The 24,968-nt window shown below is 40.8% G+C and overlaps 1 protein-coding gene across 2 annotated transcripts in view; it reads right to left on the reverse strand.

Annotated features, from left to right (window-relative positions):
- The window catches only part of plxnb1a (plexin b1a), a 74,703-nt gene that overhangs the window by 27,988 nt on the left and 21,747 nt on the right, over positions 1–24,968 (reverse strand). Inside the window, exons 2-13 of one of the 2 annotated variants that reach the window (XM_084916766.1) lie at positions 12,938–13,043; positions 11,448–12,312; positions 10,875–11,114; positions 9,468–9,650; positions 5,668–5,796; positions 3,630–3,730; positions 3,332–3,464; positions 3,003–3,159; positions 2,554–2,662; positions 1,913–2,021; positions 834–1,541; positions 1–30 (exon numbers count right to left, since the gene is read on the reverse strand). The exon at positions 1–30 is cut by the window's left edge and continues 69 nt beyond it. In XM_084916766.1, coding sequence (XP_084772892.1) covers positions 1–30; positions 834–1,541; positions 1,913–2,021; positions 2,554–2,662; positions 3,003–3,159; positions 3,332–3,464; positions 3,630–3,730; positions 5,668–5,796; positions 9,468–9,650; positions 10,875–11,114; positions 11,448–12,302 — 2,754 coding nt within the window. In that variant the 5' untranslated portion in view covers positions 12,303–12,312; positions 12,938–13,043. The remainder of the gene's footprint in view (positions 31–833; positions 1,542–1,912; positions 2,022–2,553; positions 2,663–3,002; positions 3,160–3,331; positions 3,465–3,629; positions 3,731–5,667; positions 5,797–9,467; positions 9,651–10,874; positions 11,115–11,447; positions 12,313–12,937; positions 13,044–24,968) is intronic. The other variant, XM_084916767.1, reaches the window with a different exon arrangement.

Consider the following 24,968-nt stretch of genomic DNA (forward strand, 5'->3'; position numbering starts at 1 on the left):
ATCCTGAACTTTCTCCACACACGGGCATTCCTGAGGACACGGCAAAATCATTTACACATACAGACAATACAGCCATTTATAGACCTGCACGTGCATCCTGCCCTCAACGTTTAATATTACGCAGGCACCTGCTCATTTCTTTTTTCTTTCACTGAACATCTATAAGAACTAAAATCTTCAGGGTTAATAAAATCCTAATTAATCCTCCAGCTCTGGACATTTTTGTTTGTTTGTTTGTTTTTAAAAGTTCATATTTTTTTACTCTGATTTGGACAAATTTGATATAGACAATGGGCAAAAGGTAGTTTGGGACAAGCCACATTCTACTTCCATCCACCAAACTAAGAACAACCCCACTAAACTGTCCATTTAAAAAATAAGATGGTGCCCTTACTATAGATAATGATGTATATTATGTATAAGAATTCTTCTGTTCATCTTTGAAATACAAGCTGTCAAAGAAAAGTAAATCCCATAAAAAACGTTGCTGTCCTAGAAAAAATGCAAACAAAATATAAAACTAAGAGAAACAAAAAGACGATAACCAACACAAAGACATGTCCCACAATGCAGCATAAGATGTATGAGTAAAGCACAGGGACGGACGCTTAGCTTGTAGCACTGTAATATCATGCTAGTGCTCAACATGTTAACAGCTATGATATGATGATAGACAATCCACTGAACCTCAAAAAAAATTCCAGTAATGTCAGTCATTGCTGGTTTGGCACCTTTTGCAAACAAATAAGCCTATTCCCCTAAATGTATATTGATTTAAGTGGTTCCTCTTGGTGACTTGTGACAGTAGTTCTTTTTCTGGCTTTGGCACTCACCAGAAAATAAGAGTCAATTGTAGAATCAGATTGGGAGTTCTCTCCAGAATCAAAGCTGAGGTCAATATCTGTTTCAGGTGATTGTGTCAATACAAATGTCGGAATGACAGATGAACTTGTTGAGACCACCTCACTCTCTGGGTTCGTCGACCTGTTCAGCCATAGTGGTGAGTCATTCTCTTGAGTTTTGGAATCTCTTGGGTCTGATAAAAGGGTTACTTCGCTGGAAGCGCTCATGCTCATTTCAGAGGAAGATCCACCAGATGGTTCAAAAGAATGAGAGTCTGTGTGGTGACTAGTGCTGCTGGGTAATGGAGTGACTGTGTGTCTTTGTGTGATATTTAAGCTATCAGTGAGCTGATCCTTTGAAAAACCTCTGGTAGGTTCATCAGTACCCTTTGTTGTTCTTCCCACATCGGAGAAGCCTATGGTGGTGACCTCAGTGTGCTCCGTAGGGACCCGGGTGGAGGTCCTGACAGAGAGAGAAGTTGTAGGGAGGCCAATAGGTGTGATGGATTCAGCATTGGGGGTTGTTGGTGGCATTACTTTGATTGTAGTGGTGGGGACAGCTGTAGTGGTGGGAGCAGATGTCTCTGTGGGTGGTGGCTGTGTTGTTGCAGTAGTTGTTGTTGTAGCAGTCGGGACAGTAGGAGGTGGAGGGGTCAGTTTTCTGCTGGGTGTTGGTGTGGTGGGGGTTGGAGGTTTGAACTTGACGATGAGGAAACACAAGTGAATAAGCAAAGGGGGGAGGGGGAGGGGGAGGAGAAGGGAAAAGAAGCATGGGGAAGACAAATTAGGATAAAACAGAAGGTGAAAGCAAAAAAACATTAAGGAGTAACTTATGAGTAACATAAAAACATTCATGGTAAAACAAAAAATAGAACAGGGACAGTAAATAAAAAAATAAACAGAACTACAACAAACAACAGAAAATGCATGCAAAAATTGGTATGTGTGGTGCGACAAGCAGTATGATAAATGCTCATAAAACAAACAACACTCTTAGGCTATCCGTTTCCCCTTATAGAATCTATATACACAGCACAGTTAAAAGCCCTCTCTGTGTCGTGCAGACTCACATTTTGGTTGTAGATAGTCACTCCTTCAGTGCAGACATGTTTATGTGTGCAGACATGCTGGTGGATACACCAGTTACACCCCCAACGACTGCTGATACACCCTTGGCATCTGGGAGAGAACACAGCAATGTTAAAAAAAAAAAACATGATCGCAATCTCTGAAAAGGCTGTTATGACAACAATCAGACTCTTTCAGACAACCCAACGCTACATTACACTTACTATACAAACAAAGAAAATAATCATTGTAACTGAAACATATAAAAATTATTATGAATTTTTCCAAGCAATTCCTATGGAAATATCGGGTTAGGGCTATTTCTGTGACCGTGCAGACTTCACTGAAAAATTTCTGTTACAATGCACCAACTAAACAAGTGGCCCAGGTGGTGGACTTCAAAGAAGTATACCAGGAATAGCTACTTAGCCATGGTGTGTCCAGTTGTCCATGTCCGTATCCACAACAGGGTTAATTAAGCCAAAGTGCTAACAATTGAGACTCAGACACCTAATGTGCAAACAGGCATTCTTACTGCAGTAACAAGCTGGAAACACCTTACTAGCATCTAATGCATTTCGCCAAATTAGATTTAATAATGTGAGTGTGTGTACGCATGTGTCTTGGTTAGAGAGGTACTCACGGCCTGCGTCCAGACAGCTGCTGCACCAAGCTGCAGTTGTAGAAGGTGAATTCTGTCTCTGCTACCGTGACATTTATGAAGCGCAGCGATAAGGTAACCATTACAAACTCTGCAACAAGTAAGCCAGGACACGTTAGCTTCAAGTTGACTGATCAATAAATCAAAAATGTGCACGGAGTAACTACATACAAATTCTTTGAAATTCTCAGTGAGCGACTGGAGGACACTATTTGAGGGCAGCCTCAACTTTGCTTTTACAAAGAGAATAGTAAGTAAAACCTGAATATATGTCATGTATCTTTGTCATCTGACACTAGCTATTGTTTGTACTTTAGAAGGAAGTAGCTTTCACATTGCCACTTAGAAACAAATACATGCAAGTTGTGAATCAGTCCAAAAACACTCCAGCCACTATTTACATGAGTTACATGAGTGGATGCAACACCCACCATCTCCATGGCTAATGGGGGGCAGACTGCTGGCATCAGGGGTGGAACATATCACACCAGCAGTAGTGAGCAAGGCCGGTGTTTCTGTATACTGGAAGAAGCAAGAATAGGCCTCGCCTTGTTTTAGACTGGGTAGGCCTTCTACTGACACTGTAATCTACATAGGAAAGGACAGTATGAAGAAAGAAAGGAGGAAAAGAGACAAAGAGGGCATTTCATTAAAGTAAATGGTTACTTTTTAACTCTACCCACTGAGGGTTTAATTCAAGAACTGGAAACAACAAAGTAATCTTGTGCTTCGATCTGCTGCCCCTTTCCCCCTGTATTACATCAGTTTCCTCTCCACGGCTGATATTGTAGAGGCTGAGGTGCTGGATACTGAGACACTGCTGTGTCTGGTTGAAACTCCACAACCAGTGACCCTGCTCAGATCCTCGCTGGCACTCCCACCGCTGACCACAGCTGAATAATGTTACATGTAAGAAAATCGGATAAGATCAGAAAAGAGAATCATGGCCACAGTAAAGATGCATTTACATCTCCCTATATCTTAAAGGAAAATTAAGATGATAATAATAATAATAATAATAATAATAATAATAATAATAATAATAATAAATTTCTTACCGTCCCTCCAGGACACACCAGCCACAATAGGGGTCTCTGGCAGACAGACAGGACTGACAGTCTAAGTGATCCCCACATTCTGCCACTGGACGTTTCTCTACCTGAAATGAAGAAAGAAAGAGGAAGTAAGGCTAAACTAGTGAGGTGATTAAAATAGATAACAATGGCACTAATGTCCTATGAATCCTATGAAGTCTTTAAAGTGAACCAATCTTTTTTTATATATAAAATCTTCAGCTTCAAATAAAGCAAAAATTGTTTATATGTGAACATGGATAATCATGAGTAAGTCAATAATCTTGTAGTAAAATGTGAATGCTTTTTATAGGCATAAGGCTTTACAAAGACTTTAACTTGCATCAGAGTCCCTGGGAACTCATCTAACTGGCAACCACAATGTAATAACTTGGACTTGATAATTGGTTTATTGCATTACTGTGGCAAATACTGAAGAGGTTGTCTTTGGTTTTTAATGTGATAATTGCTTCGCTTTAGTGAAAATGGAAATAAAGACAAATTATGGCAAAATGACATAAAAACATTTCTTAAATATTTAGTTAGCTATACATGTAATCTTTAGCTAGCTAGTTTGAATGTTATACTCAATATTTGTTTCAGCTTGTAATGACAGTTTTATTGTCTTTATATTTCCTTTTTATTCACATCAGACTACTAAAGATGGCTAAGTTGCTCATTACAAAATAAATCTGCCATACTTACCGACACGTACGAAGCGAGATATTTAATCTCTAGCTCTCTAATCTTAGCTTCACATTTAACTATGTTTGTCTCAGTAACTATAATAACAGTGTTAAGGCCCTTTGTATGTCCTGTTTCTTCAAGCCAGACCAATATGAGTCAGTAGCTAGCTCGGCTGACTAGCTAACAAATATTTACACTGGCTGCTCGCCTACAAACATCTACTGGACATTTAATTCAGTTCAATCCACTTTCAGTTTTATTTATATAGCAACAAATCACAACAACAGCTGCCTCAAGGCACTTTATATTGTAAGTTAATGACCCTACAATAATACAGCTAAACTTAATCTAACTAGAAATTCAGGCACTAAAGATAGTATTACTTTTTGTTATATTACCTATTTATTGACGCAAGGCTGTCCTGTGTGTTTTTATTTATGTACTTTTTTAACTTAATGCAGAAAAAGAAGCTTGGCTTTAGGAATGCTAATGCTATCTTTGTCACACATTACTATGAAAAAGAAACTTTAGGAAGTAGGAGCTCTCCTATTTACATATTGTCTTTTATCCCTTTTATTGTTGGCATTGGTTAACCACATAATTTTTTTTTATAACTACCATAAACTGAACTTCACTTTTCGCATGCAAATATACCAGCAGTCTCGTGACAAATGCGATGTATATGAGGAAACTGGACCTGCCTCAGATGTGTATGCTAAATGTAAGTCTGTGAAGGTTCTCAGTCATCTAGGTCATTGTAGTCAAAGGAGCTTGCAAAGTAAATGTAACTTCTTCTGCGCTACATTCAGGTGCTCCGTGGTGTCGGACTGACACAATCAATTTTGTGCATAGACTTGCAGTTTCCCCAAGTCCATTTATCAGCATCTATAGCTACCCACACACACTCTGTAGGGAGTGTGCCAACACAATGGAGGCCACTTTCTCTGATCAATACCATTGTTAAAAGCGACTTTACACCTCCTGCAGACTGTTGTACAACTCACAGTGGGGTTAGTGACCTTTGACCTCAACAGCCAGCTGGCCTCAGTGTTTTCTTTTACTCTTTGGCTTATATTCTGTTATCCTCTTTTATTAGTGAGAGAGAAACAGCTTGAGGAAGACGCAAAGCCTGAAAAACTCTGACAAACAATAAATAGTGTTGACGATGGATTACAATCCATGTTCAGTCTCGTGTATGGAGACATCTGGTTGAGTGGTTGAATGGGGATACTCAGTCAAAAAAAACAAACAAACCCTGCAGCTGTTGAATATTTGGACTTAAAATATGGGAAACCTAAAACTATCCTAAAGTGTTTATAATTCATTGTAAACTTACCGTGGTTTTGGTCATGATGTAGATATGTCCTCCATTCTGATCCAACAAAAGGTCACTGTTAATAGGAGAGTTGGGGTGGATCGTTGTGTTCTCGTATACCTCCACAGTGCCATCTCGGCCAAGATAAACCTGGACGTTTATAGCAGAAAAGCACAAGACATAGAATTCGTGGTATACATGACGTAGCAAATATCAGTCCAACTCGATTTGAATTTCCAGGACAGAAAGGCTGAGCGTGATCTATTCCCCTCACTGCAGGACTAAACTGAGACAGGCAAAAAAAATAAAAGACAAAACGAATACCTTCTTCAGCTTACAACTCAAACACAAATCAAATCAGACTTGCAAAGGAGCGCAGCAGAAGTGGGCATGAATGTGATTATCACACAGTCAAATCTAATATGAAGTACAGGAAGACACCTCTGGCTTAAGCAATTCCCAGGCATTCAAACTCTCATGTTACTTCATGTTAATGAGATCACTGTGGACAGAATGGAGAATCGGTTATCCCATTAAGAGGATGCACTCAACACATAATGGCATGGGAAGCTGCTTTGTAATGCTCTGTGACTTTGGAACATTAAAGAGATGTGTCCATCATAGAAACTTTTTTTAAGCTGAAAATGGCAGGCCATCTCCTGGAAACAGCTAGCTAGGAGCAACAACCTGACTCTAGCCTGCTGCTCCTTAACAGTAAACCAATGTTTAATTAAATGTTCCTCCATTATTTGTCATTTTACTATTGCTGGGATTAAAAAAAACCACTTCCAGGATAGCGACCAACACCATCCCGTTTTGACTTTTATTTTGAAACTTCTGACATAAACCAATTCAGGAACACCACTGCTCTTCCACTTGCTCATTCAAAACAAGGAAGTTAATCATCAAGACGTGCAGGTGGCTTGTATCTCCACCACGCTAATGCTTCTTTAAGGTATTAAGTGGCAATCATCAGGCCTGAAAAACAAAGCCAATACTGAATTGCCCAGAGCAGCATCTAATGCACACTGAAGGCTGTCTCTGAAAGCAAGTCAATCTCCAAAGAGCTCCATGTTAAAATATCCAACATCCATCTTTAAAGTGTCTATACCTAATTTTCCCCCTTCTGACACCAATAAGGGATGTTTTTTCGTAATCACTCACCCATTTGTTAATACTTAAAATTAGGGCTGTGTAGCCAACACCTGTCTGATGGGACTCACTTATCTCAGCTATTTCGTTCACTGAACTGGACCTTTTGACCGTGTTTGTGGTGGATCGTTGTTAATGGAATTATCTGACAAATATCACAGCCCTCTGTGTGATGCAGCCTTTCCAAGATGCTTTGGCTCCACTTTAGTGAAATTCTAGTCTTTTAGCACCAATTAATAGGTGTCTGTGTCTGTCTACTGCAGTAGACAGCTGTAGTCAGCCCTCAACAAAAATATGTTCACTTGTCGCTCTAAAAACCAAGCCAGCAAAGAAATCACAAACACTGTATCTTAAAAATGTCATTATTCATTCAGAATTATACATCCACTAGCCCATCGTCTTTATAAGATAGTTTGTACAATGAGTCCTGTCCTAATTCTGCGACAAGTTTTCATACCCTGAGACTGTTATTTACTCATTCAGCAACACAATCCTTATACATTGTCTGAAAGGAGAGACTATAAGCCAAATTAAGCACCAACTGTCAGCAGAATTTAAAAAATTCTGAATCTACAGTCATGAAAAAAAAAATGTACCCACTCTTCACTCACCTATAACTTAATAACAAATAATCTAGTCTTAAAATTAATGAACAACCCTGAAGAAGCCTTAGGTGAGAGGTGAAATCTCTTCAAGAAATTGATACAAGTCCATTGACCTTTTTTCCACGCTCCTTAGACAATCTGTTTGGACAACAACACATTTTATTATTATTTTTAAAAAGTGTTGTTTGACAACCTAAGCACACCTTTACTGCTTCTACAGGAAATAAGAGGGTAAGTAGCAGGCAGGTGCTCCTAATCAAATGCACATTAATGAATCATTAGCAAGTGTGAGCATCTCTATAAAAGCAGAGGTTTCAGCAGTTTGCCTGTCTGAAGAATTTATGTGTGTGGGTAACACACTGCTAAGGAGAAAAGACATTGACGATGATCTTAGAGAAGAAATTGTTGCTCCCATCAATGTGGGAAGGCTCATAAGGTCCTTTACAGACAATTTAGAGTCCCTCATTCTACAGAAATAACTTTCAAGACGCCTGCCATTCTTCACTGGAGACCACATTACTGCAAACTCATCCCAAGGTCAGATTGTTCATTGCTCAGGCAAACTGCAAGGAGCCAGAGAGCTTCATCTCAGACTATACAGGTAAATGTTGAAGTTCTTAACAGCATAATTAAAAAACTGAACAAATATGGCTTATTTGGAAGAATTGCTGTGAGAAAGCCTCTTCTCTCTAAAAAGAACACGATAGCACGGCGTAGATTAGATTTGAAAAGTTGCAAATTTTATAAACAGAATAAATATAATTACAACCTGCGTGGATGAGAAGTACTGTACTTCCTGCACTCGAGTTCCCACATGTTCAGCGTTCAGTGTGGTTTTTGTACCAGTTAAATAAGGAAGCAGTAAGATGGTCGTTGTTATGTTTTCCATTTTATGCTTCCATCCATAATGCCCGCGTAAGCCAAACAACCTCCAGCTCTAGCTCCACAGTTAATGTACCAATGTAAGAGCAGTATTGATTGTTTTATTGAAACCTTGGTGTGAAAACAAATATGCGCAGTTAGGCAAATGCAGAAATGGTCTTTTAATTCCAACAAAGCAACGCAGGTAAAGCCTGCTGACTACAACCACAAAAATCAAGTCAGTTACACCAATTACAGACCATCAACATATTACTGCAGTATTACATTTAAAGTGGGTCACCAGTTGTCAACCTCTTTCCTCTGAAACACAAACACACACTCAAATGGAGTCCCATATCTGGATGCTGTGGAATTTGTCCTGCTGTGATACGCTAATCCTGTTACAATAGCTTTTTTCAGATGACTATGTTGAGTGCAGCTTTGATCTGCTACCTAAAAGTACTAAGTCTGGCTCTGTGTCTCACTCTCTCTAGTTGACACAAGAACACACACACACAAACAGAGCAAAACAGGTTGTGTCTACAATCCTCTTATCTTGATCCCTTCATGTAACTATCACATCTATGCAGATGTTGTTCAGAAGGTAGAAGCGTTCTCTTTTCTTGTTTTGTTTTGTACAGAAGAGCTGAAAACATCACTTAGACTTTGATAAAAATATGAGAACCATATTAGAAATCTACTCTGGACGAAACTTTCCAACAAAAACCCCCCAAAATAAGACCCTGTCTCCAACATGTTGCAGTGTGCAGAAGAAAAAGCAAACCCGTTAAGCGTGGGATCACAAAGGTATGCTAGCCTGTGTTTGTTGGAACACTGTGAATTCTGGAATGATAGGAATCTTCCAGGCCGGAGTCACACAGTGATGTAGAAGTATATGGGAACTGGCGTGGACTTGGATTAAATATCTTTGAAATTGGATTTGTGTGTTTTATGTGGTGTAAGGTGTGTTTTGCTGAGATGTGAATCATAGACAAGTTAGAGCACAAAGGCAGGCCTGCGTGGACACAGATCCAGTTAATCCCTGACAGTTCTGTGAGCGCGGTGAATGAAAAATTAGACCACCGGGTTAATAAGAAACTGGTAGAAATATTTCCATGAGTCAGGGGTTTCTCCCTGCCTCCCACTCTGCACGCCGGGGGAGGCTCTCCAAGGTCACACAGAAACAAAAACAGTCTGAGCTACCTTGTGAAGGGTCCCTTTGGAGTCTCCCAGGAATGCGATGCTATGTCCATCCCTGACACTGACTGCCACGGCGGTGAGACGGGCAGATGAGGTGTGCCATGCGGGTTTAGCTTTCAGCGGTTCCCTGTTTGCCATTGGACTTGGGGTGTGGTCGGAGCCGCAGGGATATGCCTTCAGGGTATTCTAAAACATGTGACGGGATAGAGAGTTTGTCTTGCTGGTTCATCTTCAAATAAACACAACAGAGACTTTTATTGCTACAATTTCAAGCTACATTTTAATTTTTATATCACATTTCAAATACAGCTATTATTTTTCCCTTGTTGTTTTAAGTCATGCCAAACATCTAAAGCTTTAGAGCAAATAAGTTTATATTCCCACTGTTGCCTCAGAGCCTCTGAATCCTCTTAATACATCGTAAGAGGATTGCACCATAGATTAAAGCAGACTCATTCAGAGACATAGTCTCTCCTTTCCTTTGGTTTTGCAAAGCAACCACTCCAAATTCCGCTTTTCCACTAAGTCTCCGAGCTCTGCTTCTAGATAATTGGCCCTGGAGGAGGAGGAGGATGACGAGGACGAGGAGGAGTGGGTAGAATGAGAGATCTTTTTTTAGTTTGCTCAGTTTGTTTATTAAGAAAATAATGATAACGTTTCATCATTGCTAGGAGGGGAACTTCATGATTTAATACAACTTTATCTTCCCCATTCATCTATTTCCTTACTTTCATTCCCTCCTCTTTTGCACTATATTCCACGGGCTTTCTCTTCACGTCTCTGTTTCTTCCCCTCTCTCCCTCTCTATTTTCTTATGCCCGTGGCTTTCAAAAGAAGTCTCGTCCTTCCTTGTCAGAGCTCATTAAGCAGTAGCACAGATGATTCAGGGGTAGTTTGGTTTATTGATCCCTAACGATCCCATTAAATGCTTCTGTGGGCTGGCAGGACCTGAGCGGTTTGCAGGGCAGTGGAGAGGGTCTCTGAATGGCTGCAGCTGGGCAGAGCTACTCCTGGGGCTTTAGAGACCTTAGGGTTTTTCAACAAGGACCTCATTACTTCACTTTCATCCATCCATTATATGTAGTCACTACTTCTTCTTGTTACTACACTTAATCTTACCAGACCTGTCATTCTTCGTTACATGGTTGTATCTGTTTTGGCTCGATATAGCTGAGGTATGGGTCGACATCAGGGAATAAGTCCTTATGATAGAGAGTTTTAATGTATCTACTGTGAGGCTTTCCTGCTATAACTAGCACAAAGCATTAAGGATGTTCTCTCTCAGCAATCTGAAAGGTTCACATGAGCATGCAAAGGCTAAAAAAAAAAAAAAATTGTTTTCACGGGAAAGATCGACATCAAAAGCAGGTCAGCGCTTAATCCCCAAAACATTTACTCCTGTATTCTTACCACGGGCAGGTTGGCACAGCTGGACTTGACCTCGTATTCTATGTAGGCCTCTCCTGTTCCCTCCCCCCGCCCATCTTTGGTGTAGCAGAGGTCACGGGTTGAGTTGATGTATCTGTCCAGCTCGTGTAGAGAGAAAATGCACAGAGCTGACTCATGTGAGGGATCGTCATTTGTGGGGCTGGTGCTGGTGGAAAAGACTCCTAGCAGATCCTCACCCTGCAGACCCGGCCCGTGTCCCACCTGTTCCAACAAAGGCACAGAAAAAGGGTCAGCGTAACCCTGATGAACACTTATTCTTCAGCATACTTGTCACACTTACATGTTTCAGATCATCAAAATAATTTTAATATTAGACAAAGTTAACTGAAGGAAATACAAAGCACAATTTTAAATGTTGATTCTAGTTATTTAAGGGAAATAAATGGGGGCCACCAAAATTATCGGGGTGGCAATTCTATCACTAATAAATCACTAATAAATAAAATGGTTAAAATAAAATGGTTGTGATGCAATGTGAAGAACCAACAAGATATCAGGCAAGATATCAGTGTTCATAATGTTTTGACTCAATACCTGGGCTGCCTGGAGCAGATTGTAACTCCTAGGTGAATGGGACTGTGATAGGCAGACAAGAGGAATTTCCACATATGAATAGTAGGAAGTGTCTTCCATGCACACTCTGGCGACATATGTCCGGTAGTCCCTTGATGGTGACTTGATGTCACGGCGGTAAAATAAGAAGTACACGTACGTGCCCCGTGTGAACGCTGTCACAAAATGATGATCATACTCCGAAAGACGCCCAGCCACAGCTAGCTTAGCTGTCTCTTCATAGGAAAAGATGGGTTTTAATGAAAGGTGGCGTGTGGAGATGGGTGGGTGGCTGGCGGTATAGCCCCGACCAACATACATCACAGTTCTATCTCCGCCACTTGGCCGCACTACCAAACCAACTGTTGACACTGATGGATCATTGGCTGCAACATACTGGGTATCCACAGGCCTCTCGGTAGAGAACAAAACCTCTCTGACTGACCTCAGGCTACGTTTCTGGCAGGTGCCCTGGTGCACGCTGCCACATGTGATCAACTCCAATGCTTTAGGATCCACCAGCAGTAATTTGTTGTGATTACTGGTTCTTCTGGCTTGGGGACAATTGGTGTCGGTGACTGGGGGCAGGCATTCTTTGCTGTCGATTACAGGTCCAGTCCTCTCTTCTTGCTCCAACCGCAGTCCATCTAAGCCATCCAGTTGGAAAAGGTGGTCCCTGGCCCCCACGTACACAGTCCCCGCAGAGGGGTCGGGGTGGAGCACCAGGTGCTGGAACTCAGTGTCATTACGGGAAAAACGGGGGTAGGAACGACCATAGACAGTGGCAAAAATGGTGAGGATGAAGAGTAAGACCAGGGTGGAGTTCCCATGTAGCATGGCAAACACTCTGAGGATGGGAAAAAAGGGTTAAAGGCTTGCACTAGCGGATATTTAAGATTGAACATCAGCATTTAATAAGGCTAAAAGCTGCTTCCATATAGCTAAGGAAAGTGCAAGTTAAGAGTTTTATAGAGCTTAGGTTTAAGATCAGAAATATTATGTGTTGAAAACCTCTTAAGAATTTAAGCTAGCAAGAAAATGCTCTTTTTTCTAACTAATGCTGATTATTCCAAGCATGCACACAGTTTAACTAAATGCCTTCAAGCAATATCCTGTACCTTTCGTATGACAGTTGCAGAAAATACATGACCAAAGCCAACACCAAACGGACCCACTAGCAGGTATTATGTCTGAAACAGGATATTCCTCTTTGCCACACTGACAGAAAGGGGCTCTGTATTATTATTTTGTGTCATTCCCCCTATTTATACCATTACCTGTATACATTAATATAAAGCTAGAACAGCAAATGAACTATTTATTTATCTTTGAGTGATATCTGCCCAACTGAAATTTGTATGAACAAATTGATTTGGATCCACTGGGTGCAGACAGGTTATTAACATTTGACAGCACATTTTTGGTTTTAGCCTTTTTAAAATGGTACTTTCTTCAGAAAAATGGGATCTCACCATTTATGTTCTCTGTTCAGCTGAAGAAATTCTTCACCTTATCATCCAGAATTATATCCCCATCCTTTCATCTGTCTGAACAGCAGCAACACATGGGATATCCAATCTGCACACAAAGCAGGAAAAGAATGGCAAATTCATGACATACAGAAGCAAGATTTAAGGTGACTCTTATTCCCCCCTCTTGAAAATGTCACAGCACCAGCGTGTAAGATTACTTGCATAGCGTTTAACTCTGTCGCTGTGCAGATTGCATTTAATGGAATCGAAACGCCAGCAGCCACAGTATCCCTTACCATTGGAAACATTCAAAACAACTATCATTTCCCATTTCCACAGCCATCACTCAACACCTCTGAGGAAAGTGGTGTATGGACACTGAGAGCTTTCACATTACAGATAAAACTCCTTCAATTATTGAACAGGTTTCCCAGACCTTTCACTGACCTCCCTGGAAACGGTCATATAGAATTAAACAACTCCTCTGTACAATAGTGCCTCTTTCCACCTTCTTTTTTATCCTAAAGGGAGAGTTTATGTTCATGATAGCTACTATAAACACGTCTAGTCTTAACAAAACATCAATAATTTGAAGCCTCGTAACAAAAAAAAATTTAAAACACTAAAAATGTATAGATTCTAATACACAAGTATAAGCCCTAAACCAGGGATATGAAGAATACTGAAACTGAGCACTGGCAAGTATTACTTCTGGCCAAACACACAGCATAATGACAGACTCTGAAAAATACGAGTGTGATATAAAAAAAAAAAATGCAATTTTGTGCAGCATTACCTTGAAGTGCAAATAGATTTCTAAGAGATTAGACATGCAGTGCCATCTCACCTAACTGTCTACCCCCTGGGGCTGCAATCAGGACAAAGACAAGGGAGGTGGGAGGGGAGGGGAATCTCTGGGAATGGGTGTGGATCTGTGCGCATCTCTGCATAACCAGGGGCCATCCAGGAGCAGGTGCGTGTGTGTGGTAAGTGGGTGAGTGTGTCTCAGGGCCTCCTCTTTACTTATTCATGAGCAGAATAAGAAGTATTATAAGGAATAACCTCCACGCCCACTGTCAAAGGATTTGCGTCCGGTTTATGATGCACTATACACTAATACTATACACTGTGTGTGAGAAGCCAACGAGTACACTCTATTAAACAGGGCTCAAAATCGTACAGACATGGGAGGAATAGTCTTCATGAAATATGCATATAAAACAAACAAATTCTCATGTTTTATTGATTCACTCTGCCTGCAGCCCTCACATCCATGTTGTTTTCAATCAGGTAAGCAGCAATCCTAAAAGTAAAAGGCAATGTGACCAATGGGCGATGTCAGGAGTCCAACAGTTTTCGGCTACTGGATGAATGGTTCTCAAATAGAACTGTCCAGTATGACCAGTGTCACTGTTTGGTGTTCATGCATGTGACGGATTTTCTCAAACACCTGAAACAGAAACTACAAGAAAGTGTGGATCATTTTCCCAAAGCATCTGTGTTGTCATTACCTCACACACGTCTTGCAAAATGAAATTCGGCACTCGAAACTATGATCGCATCCACTGAAACAACACGCATTGCTATCATATGCTTACATAAACACTGACGTGATGCATTCAAAACACTTCCATCAAAAGTGTTCATGTATGTTTTGGCTTCGTGAGACCATGTTACAAATGGAAGCGCATTTCCTTTTTTAATTTTCTTGGTGAAGTGTAATGGGTTTTTTTGTCCTGAAATAACATTAACAACACTACATGTATACTACTCAAGAAAAAGAAAATTGAAAGGAACACTTTTAAATCAGAATATACAGGGTGGGCCATTTATATGGATACACCGTAATAAAATGGGAATGGTTGGTGATATTAAAGTCCTGTTTGTGGCACATTAGTATATGTGAGGGGGCAAACTCCTCAAGATGGGTGGTGACCATGGTGGCCATTTAGAAGTCAGCCATCTTGGATACAACTTTTTCAATAGGAAGAGGGCCATGTGACACATCAAACTTATTGGTAATGTCACAAGAAAAACAATGGTGGGTTTGGTTTCAACTTAACTTTATTCTTTCATGAGTTATTTACAAGTTTCTCTTTGTTCACAGCCATTGACATGTCGAAGAGGTTAACACGTGAGGAGCGGATCGAAATTGTGTTGATATCTGGTGAACGCAGTAACCGGGTCATTGCAGCAGATTTCAATGCAAGACACCCTACGAGACCACCCATCTCCCATGCTACAGTTAGCAAACTGCTTGCTAAGTTTCGTGAAACTGGTTCAGTGTTGGATTTGCCAAAATGTGGACGCAAGAAAACTGTCACTAATGAAGAAACATCAGTGGCTGTCCTAGCTTCATACAGCAAGAGCCCACAGCGTAGCACTCGCCGCATGTCACTGGAGAGTGGCATTAGTCGAACATCTCTTCGGCGAATATATTAGCTACTCACAAATGGCACCCTTACAAACTCCAGCTACTGCAGCACAGAATTTGCAGAATGGGCAAAACCAAAATTGGAACAGGACCCTCAGTTCACGCAGAAGATTTTGTTCAGTGATGAGGCAAACTTTTATGTGAATGGTGAAGTTAACAAACAAAACCACCGCTATTGGTCTGACACTAACCCTCATTGGATGGATCCCTCCAAGACTGTTGGAACAACAAAAGTGATGGTTTGGTGTGGTATATGGGGTACAACGATAGTGGGTCCATTCTTCATCAATGGAAACCTCAAGGCCATTGGACATTTGAAATTGCTACATGATGATGTGTTTCCCTCTTTATGCACTGAAGCTGGCACGTTCCCTGAGTTTTTCCAGCAAGATGGTGCACCACCACATTATGGGTGCCAGGTCCGAGCATTCCTAGATGAACAGTTTCCTGGAAAGTGGATTGGTCGTCGTGGGTCCACTGAATGGCCCCCAAGGTCTCCCGATCTGACCCCCTTAGACTTTTATCTTTGTGGTCATCTGAAGGCAATTGTCTATGGTTTGAAGATACGAGATGTGCAGCACCTGAAACTACGGATACTGGATGCCTGTGCTGGCATTTCTCCTGCGGTGTTGCTATCAGTGTGTGAAGAGTGGGAGAAGAGGGTTGCGTTGACAATCCAACACAATGGGCAGCACATTGAACACATTTTATAAGTGGTCAGAAACTTGTAAATAACTCATGAAAGAATAAAGTTATGTCGAGACCAAGCACACCATTGTTTTTCTTGTGACATTACCAATAAGTCTGATGTGTCACATGGCCCTCTTCCTATTGAAAAAACAAAAGTTGTATCCAATATGGCTGACTTCTAAATGGCCACCATGGTCACCACCCATCTTGAGGAGTTTGCCCCCTCACATATACTAATGTGCCACAAACAGGACTTTAATATCTCCAACCATTCCCATTTTATTACGGTGTATCCATATAAATGGCCCACCCTGTAGATTTAAGTCAGCTAAACTTGTGAGATACTGATCTGGTCAGGTAAGTAGCAGAGGGGGTTGTTTCAGCTGCAGTTTCAGCTGCTTTGGTGTTATTGAAATTGACAAGAAGTGCACTAGAGGGGCAACAATGAGACAATCCCCAAAACAGAAATGCTTTTACACATGGATGCCTCTGATATTTTATTGACTGTTTTCTCACTACCAGCAGCATGAGGCAATACCTGGACCCTACAGAGGTTGCACAGGTAGTCCAACTCCTCCAGGATGGCACATCAATAAACATGTCATTGCCATAAGGTTTACTATGTCTCAGTGTCAAAAGCATGGAGGAGATTCCAGGAGACATGCAGTTACTCTAGGAGAGCTGGACAGGGTTGTAGGAGATCTTTAACGCATCAACAAGAATGGTATCTGGTCCTTTGTGCAAGGAGGAACAGGATGAGCACTGCCAAGGATGTAAAAATGACCTCCAGCAGGACACTGAGGGTGGCCTGAGGCCCCAACCTCCCCTAGTGGGTGCTGTGCTCAGTGTGAACGGCTATGCCTGGCTTCATGAGCATGAACTTAATACATGCTCAATGGTCGCATAAAGCATAAGTCATAAAGAGTCATAGCACAGTAATAAAGTTGACTTTACGACTTCTCCTTATAACTTCATAGGTAAGGTTTGCCAACATTGGCTAACACTAGCTGTCTTTTGCTAATGCCTGTACTAAATCAGCTATAACATAAAAAATTACTTTGAGGAAGCTTCGAAATTTAGTTTTTTGGGGGGGTTTATATTTGTTTACGTATGAATGGGATTTCATCTGTAAGAGAACGGTTGTTGTCACTGAAAGTCTCGCATTAGGATCATAGAAACACTGCGGTGCTCAGACTAAAAGGGGTTTGTTTTTATTTTACAGGTTAACGTAATAATGAAGCTACTATAATTCAGTGGATCCAGTAAAGTACAGTGTACCGTACTGTGAAATATATTCTGGTCTAGTTGTGATACAGCATGATGCATTTGATTGCACTTGGATGGAACTATGCCAGCCGTTTCCCAGAACATTTTTTTTTCTTAAGAGGGACAATAAAGACTAATTTAATCTACTCCAATCTAAAACCAACTTAAAACGATTACTGTGTCAGGGCTAATAACTTGTTAAGCTGGATATTTTAGGCCTATCCAGCCTCTGTAATGGAGAGCCTGGGAACTATTCTACACAAATTCTCATTGCCACTCTTAACAGGCGTCCTCACCTGCTCTTTGACCGGACAACATGACGAGGTCAACATATTTATAGCTAACGGCGACCCCATTGCCATGGGAACTTCCTCTTACTAGTCATCAGTGATGTCTTCCTACAAGCTACCATGAGATCAGACTGAATGACTGTGGTGTGGGGCAGAGTGGAGAGGGATGGGAAGGAACAGAGACGTGAGAAATACAGTCGTAGTCGATGTAAAAGTCAAAGAGGGGAAGTCCGATCTGGGATATTTCTGTCAGTGTATAAGACCTTTTAAAGATAAGCAACATTTTCGCTTCATCCATCAATGAAATGAGCAATCATTAAATTTGGATTGCTTCTTCTAAAAAAATCATTTAACTCCATGTCTTTCACTTCATCCAACAACTTTCATTTCATAACTTTTAAACGTTTCCTGTCCTTGAGCTCTGCTTTATTCACGACATCTGGTCTGTAGAAGTGCTTGGTAGTCAAACAAATACCAGTGACACCCTTTAGAGCTGCAAAGGGGCGGCTTCTCTCATGCCTTTCATCAACAATCTCCAGTGTTCATCAGTTGTGTCTGGTATGCAGCATATTCAGCCATGGGACGCAGTCCAGCAACCTATAAATAACCTCTTGTTGGCCCATTTCAGCTGAAAAGGGGAGGGGAAAGGGTCGTCATATAGAAACTATGAAGTAAACTGTGACATGTAAACAAAGCAAAAGCAAAAGTTTATCTGGGATTTTCTCACAAATGTTATATTTTCATGTTTCTTTTTGGATGATTTGGCTACTAAAGAGATGATAATTAGTTTAACCCAATAAACTGTAAGAGAATGGTGATGTACTGTACTGTGTTTGTGCTACCCAGCATATTTAATGACCTCTATAAATGTCTCAGAATGCGGTCTCATCTGTGAACTTCCACCCTACCCATTCCTGTCGCTCTTTATCTCTGTCCATGTTTATTAATCACTGCGAGAGTCTGCTGTGCAAGTTCATTTCTAAAGCTCCTAATGAGCCGTGACAGCCCACTGACCACCAAAGACCCCATAAAATATGTGAGTTCAACAGCGCAGAGACAGTGGGGGGACACTGGGCCCGGAGCCATGGAGAACTGCCTTGCATTGTTATGTAGTGGTGGGTTGGCTGGCGTCTCGCCCCAGGCCCCGGGCTCTGCAACAGTAGCATCTGTGGATCCCTTCCAGAGAATACAGTAGAGGAAGTGGCAAAGGATCTGTTAGAGATCAGCAGGGCTTTCAGTGGCCACACGCAAATAGGATGCAAGTGAGAATATACAGAACAGGAACATGTATTTATCAGGAAATGCTTGAAATCGATTTATGACAAAAAACTGCAGAGAGCTTTGTGAGACTGACTCACTACAAACAAAGTTTATGAGAACACTTGCAGTGTTTGTGAGGTTTCTAATGATGGTGGAGAAGAAGAACTGAATTTTTTCAGTTGCAGACATCCAGATAAAGATAAACAACAAACAGCAAATTCAGCAGCATCCTGATCAGAAGCAGAGAGTAGCTAGAAGTAGCTTCAGTTCTTTGACAATGTGTGTGGTAGCGTACACTAGTTTCCCTGACCCAGGGGTGGCCAACTCCAGGCCTCGAGAGCCGGTGTCCTACAGGTTTTAAATATCACCCTTATTAGTTCATTACCAGGCCTCTGGTGAACTTCAAGAAATGCTGAGGAGGTAATTTAGCCATTTAAATCAGCTGTGATGGATCAAGGACACATCTAAAACCTGCAGGACACCGGCTCTCGAGGTCTAGAGTAGGACACCCCTGCCCTGATATAAAGGTAGAAGCAACAACAACAAGAAGAAAAGAACAAGGGTAAATTAATAATTTAAAAAAATCTGCATCAACAGAGTTGTTCAAGTGTGAAATATCTGTAATGAGAATTAGCACTCACTGACTTTCTCAGTCTAAAAAGAGTGGGTTCCTATTACCAAGTGGATGACTTGAAGTATCTCAGGATCACGTTCACCAGTAGGGGAAGAGTTGAGCAGAAAGTCTCCACACAGTTGTGGTCAAGTGCAATCTGAGAATGAATGTATGACTGTGGACATAATGTTCTACAGTCCTACGCTCACCAATGACCATGAACGGGGGGTAGATCACAGATACAATCAGGGGACATTAGTTATCTTACGAGGGTATCTGCGCTCAGACTTAGAGACAGGTTCTCCGGACAGGAGCTCAGCTATTCAGTCGAGATGGTTGAAGGATCTCATTGAAATGCTTTCTGAACCCAGGACGGAAGAAGGGAGGTCTGGTCATTTTTGCTTAGATTCCTGCCCCCACAACATGGATGCAGATGTGAAAATACCCATGAGTCAACATTAAACTATTCATTTGCAGCAAGTTCTGGATCGTGTTTTGGTTGTGTGAGTGCTTGGAAGCATGATGCTCATATTTTCATACAAATGATGATTAGATTGTCAAAGAAGAGAACAAAGGTTTGACAGCTGGAGTCTTCCAATCAACCATCAACATGAACAACAGCGGAGCATATCCCTGATAGACAAGATGCCATTGTCTAGTGTTGTGTGTCCTGCAAGCATAGCATACTAGAACTACTGGAACAACAGTGTGGTTGCTGGTTGTGTCTCTCCACTTAGAAAGTTAGATCAGTATGTTTAGATCACTAATATTATGAGAGGCAGATGCACACATGCTTGGCCTTTTTCCATATCCGTTGCCTTCTTTAGGGTCAATGGCCATTTCTCCCCCCGCAGTTCACATGCAGACACAGAGGGTCTCTCTCTCTGTCCCTCCGGTGTGCTGAAGGAGCTCTCTGTCTGCTGCAGCAGGGAATAGTGTCCCTTTCACAGCTCTCTGACCAAGTGGCTACAGTTAACGGACACGGGATAAAAGCCACTTCCCTTAAAAAGAGAGTCTACCCACACATGCACTTACTTAGCCCGTTTTATGACAGGATCCTTTCACCCTGGAGGCAGTAGTGCTCTGCCCGGAAGAAGCAGGTGTTGAGCCTAGCTGCTTGGTCCAGCGTGTCCCCCTCAACCTGAGATGCATTGTAAGCGCAACTGGCTTTCATCTGCCAAATCTAATACTAATGATCTCCTGCTACCTCTGCACCAGTGTGCTAACAAAACTGGTCTATGAGTAAAAAAGACTATTCATGTCAATATAGCAGGTTGATGCCACTATGAAATAAAGAAAATCTAATTTTATCTTTATTTTATCAGATCACCAAAGTGTTAAAAAAACAAAACAATTAAACTTGCATTAACAGAAGATATAACAACACATCACAGTAAAAAATAAAGCAATGCAGGCTGAATTCTATTTACTGGTTCACACTGTGTAAGATTAAAACAGCAGAATATAAGAGCCATTAACAGTACAGCAGCTTTTCCTGCTACAAAATGTTAACATGTCTTTTGTGCATGAGGCAATACTGAAATAAAAATACCTTTAAATAGTATACAGCATTAAAAAACAATTACTTGGTGCAGTAAATTAAAGTATAAAAGCACAACTCGGCATTAGAAGTTTAAAAGTTCAACAACCTGCATTTGCTGCTGAACTGGTAGCAGATATTTAGGAAAGGAAAAAATGTTGTTTAATATAATCCAACATGGATTTTGTTTTCTTTTAACATGAGACACAAAAAGATAAATTCTCATTTAAAGATGTGTCATTAGTTAATTGAGATGAATTATATTGTACTGACATCAGCACCTACGATTCAGTGGCAGTCAAGCTCTGATATTTTAGCCAGCTAAGCCTTCATTACAGATTCGTATGCATCAGGTAGCTGCTATTTATCTTAACGGTCTTTACTTGCCAATTTGCTGTGCTACCTAGTGTTAAACTGAGAGCCACAGCTTAAGCAGCATCCAGCTATTTAATTCAGTCACTCATGAGAGACAGGATGCTTTAAAAAAAGCATGCATGACGTAGCAAAAAAATATATTCCTGTTTTGGTTTGTACAGCCAACATAAGCTAGATCGTTAGCTGGGTATTTTTGTTGCTAAGAGTAGTCCTAGCAGAAAAAATGAATGTGTTAAGGATAATCCAATGCCTTTAAATATGACATTAATTAAATGCATTAAAAAAGCCAACTCATTCACCTAATGGCACAGTCACACACACAGAAAAAAAAAATAGCATGGCAATCACTTTTTCCCGTCAACGATTGATTGAGAATAGTTGTGGCGACCACTTTTGATTGGTGGGAGGCAACCTGCCTCCAAACTATCCCTCTCAGACTGACTACAATCACTCTTAGACTGTTGGAGGTTTGTAAACACCTGCCTTCTAATACATAAATACAGATGATTGGCGACAGGTTGCAATCAATCTCAGTCACTCTGTGCCAGTGAGTCCATGTCATCTGCAATGGAGAACCAACGTTGTCAAGCACCTTTATCATTTTACAGTTAAATTGTAACAATGCAAAGCAGCTATATTTTTGTGCAAAATTCTGGACTCTGAGGGCAATTAGATTTTTTACGATTTATCACAACTATTCACCATATTTTAGTTTTAATTTAAATGCCAACTTGACCCCATTCAGTCCCAAACTCATGGCACAGTGATGCCGTCTTCTTGTCTTTTGGAAGTCATTTTAAAGATGCCAACTGACTGCAAGCAGTCGCAGACCCGGTGTTCATCTTTAAAGTAATCTTTGTTCATTGCACATAACCAGGATCATTTTGATTTTACTGCAGTCTCACTAATGTTTTCCACAGTGTAACTGTAGCATAGATGTAATGCAGCAATTACAAATGTTTGGGTTGCTTTTATTAGCATACATTTTGTTAGTAATGACATGTCATGACAGGTCTTTTGACCGACAGTTGTGGTGGTGGTGGCAATCATGATGATAATATTTGTTTAAATATTGATTTCACCATGCCCATGATGAAATAAATTTGACTTTTCTCATGAGGAAAATATAAGAGAGGAAACTGACAGCGCCTTAAATATCTCCTGAAGCGCAAGAAAGAGAAAATGAGTCTATCAGTTATTTTTAACACTTTGATGTATCATTGATCTTCATCTATTTTTTATACCCTGCTCATTGGAAATTCTTATAAATAGTTCTAGTGTCACACACTGTGCAAAAGGTTTACATGTCAGCTTCTGACGAGAGAGAGTGACATTTCCATTGTACGGTGCAACTGGTTCCTCTGTGCATAAAACAAAGTCTTTGACCTTTTGACGTAGACTAGGTGGGAGAGAGGGGCAACTTATGCTGTCACAGACATATGACAGACTGGAACCGATGGTGCTGCAATTCTTCAGTTCAACATTCAACAGGCAGAAGGATCAAAGAACAGTCAAAAGGAAGCAGGGGGTGGACGGGCTCAGCGAGAGGGAGGGAGAGAAAGAGAGACAGGACAGAGAGTGATTGACAATAGCAGCTGAGACTCAATTTTAACTTTAATCGGGGAGCAGCAAACAGCTGTGGGACCTAACTGGCTCTGGAGGGCAGTAAAATATGGCTTCTTAATAACTACGTCTGCTATAAATCTCAAAGTGGATATTTGATTATAGTTTTTGATGAAATACACAGCCTCCACAATCCCGTCTATCTCAAGAGGTACACTTTGAACTAAAACTGAAACTGGACCATATAGTTAAATGAAGATAATAATAGTGAGAAGTGTGTGCTTTCATTGTCCCGTGTGTGAGAGAGAGTGTGTTAAGTGGCCCGTGGTCAGATCCTTAGAAGGAGCTTCTGCTGAAAGGGCTGTACCACAACAGCATGGACAGCAGCCAACAAATGCTGCCACAATTACAGACCTCAAGTCTCTGGCCTCCATAGGAGAGTAAGTCAGTCAGCCATACCGGGAATGACAACATGAGAAAAAAAAAAAAAATCAGGAAAGGATGATAAAACAAAAACTGCACTAAAACCCATCTTCAGTTAGGCCGACCACCTGTCATCTGCAGCTTATATATAACGAAGGACAGATATTATTAAGTGGTATTACATTTTTGTTTAGCTTTCCAAGTACTGAACTAGTCCTTAAAACTCAAGACAATCTAAAGTGAATACCAGAACTCAAGCAGTGTATGAAACTGCTGAAACGGGCTAACGAAATGACGTTGCGTTCCAGATTGAGTCAGAAGCTGGAATTTTCAACTGTAAGGCCACCTAAACTCGGATTTCCAACTAACAATAACAATCCATGACTACTTCTTAGAGTAGGATGTAAACGTAAGCAGTAGTCTAAGGAGCTTGGAAAGAAAAGCGTCTGAACTTCTTTAAGTTGCTTGAAGTCGTTTCACCTCTCATCCCAGAAGCTTCTTTAGTTCAGTTCTCATCCTTCTCAGATGAGAGGTGAAACGTCTTCAAGCAACTTAAAGAAGTCCAGATGCTTTTCTTTCCAAGCTCCTTAGACTACGATGACCTGGATGACTGAGAATCTTCACAGACATACAACATAAACAGTAGTTAAACTTTAAGGATTTAAATCTGTCTAACAATGTTATGTATCTGTGACTCTGACCAGGCTCTACCAATGAATGTGCCACAGCTTTTAAGTGACAAAAAATGTATTCCTAGTGATGCATGAATGGCTCTACCTTGCTCAGAAGCAAAATAAGTCCTGTTTTTTCATGCTTTTCCAACTTTACAACTAGAACACACTGATTGACGTCATGGCTGACGTCACTCCCGAGTTCCAAGGTATGAATTCTGAGTCAGCTGGAACACTGCACTATTATTGTAGGGTGTTTTGTATTATTGGGACTTGCCCCTTGCAAGGAGGAAGTGTTTCTGTACGGGCCACTTCAGGCTGGCTCTAAAAGTACATTAAAGCCCATACACTCCATTGTTAAAATGCATAACCTGATAGCTTTAAAAAGCATTTCTACAGTATGGTACAAAGCACAGTTTGAGCCTCTATTAATATTTTTCTCATTCATAACAACTGCAAAGTGTTTGCAAATTTTCATAACGCATCTTTTTGAACACTGTTCAGGCTGTAAAGTTAGTAAAAAGTTATTGGTGGACAGATGTGCTGAGAGGAGCAGCTGTAGACAGTCACAGTCAGCTAGGACTGTTTTAATACAATTATCTAACAAATAATATGACATGTGAGGTACAGCCAAGTCAAGAAGTTACTAGAAATTTGCTCATCGTAATGTATTTTTTTGAAGTGTGCTATTTATTGTTATTAGAAAGTACACCATATGGACAAAGTACCAGACTAACCACAAATATGAAGCTCCCAGCACATAGGTTTTGAGCTGATGTTAACCCCAGAAAAAGTTTGGAACTCCAGTTACAGAGTGTAACTTTGATGTATTGTGCACATACTGCTGCAATGGTTCATTGAACACTTTGGAACTCTTTGAGGAAAGGGCAGAATTTTCAGAGACTG

This window comes from Perissodus microlepis, chromosome 20, assembly GCF_051167445.1.
Source record: "Perissodus microlepis isolate ML-2025 ecotype Zambia chromosome 20, ASM5116744v1, whole genome shotgun sequence".
NCBI lineage: Eukaryota > Metazoa > Chordata > Actinopteri > Cichliformes > Cichlidae > Perissodus > Perissodus microlepis.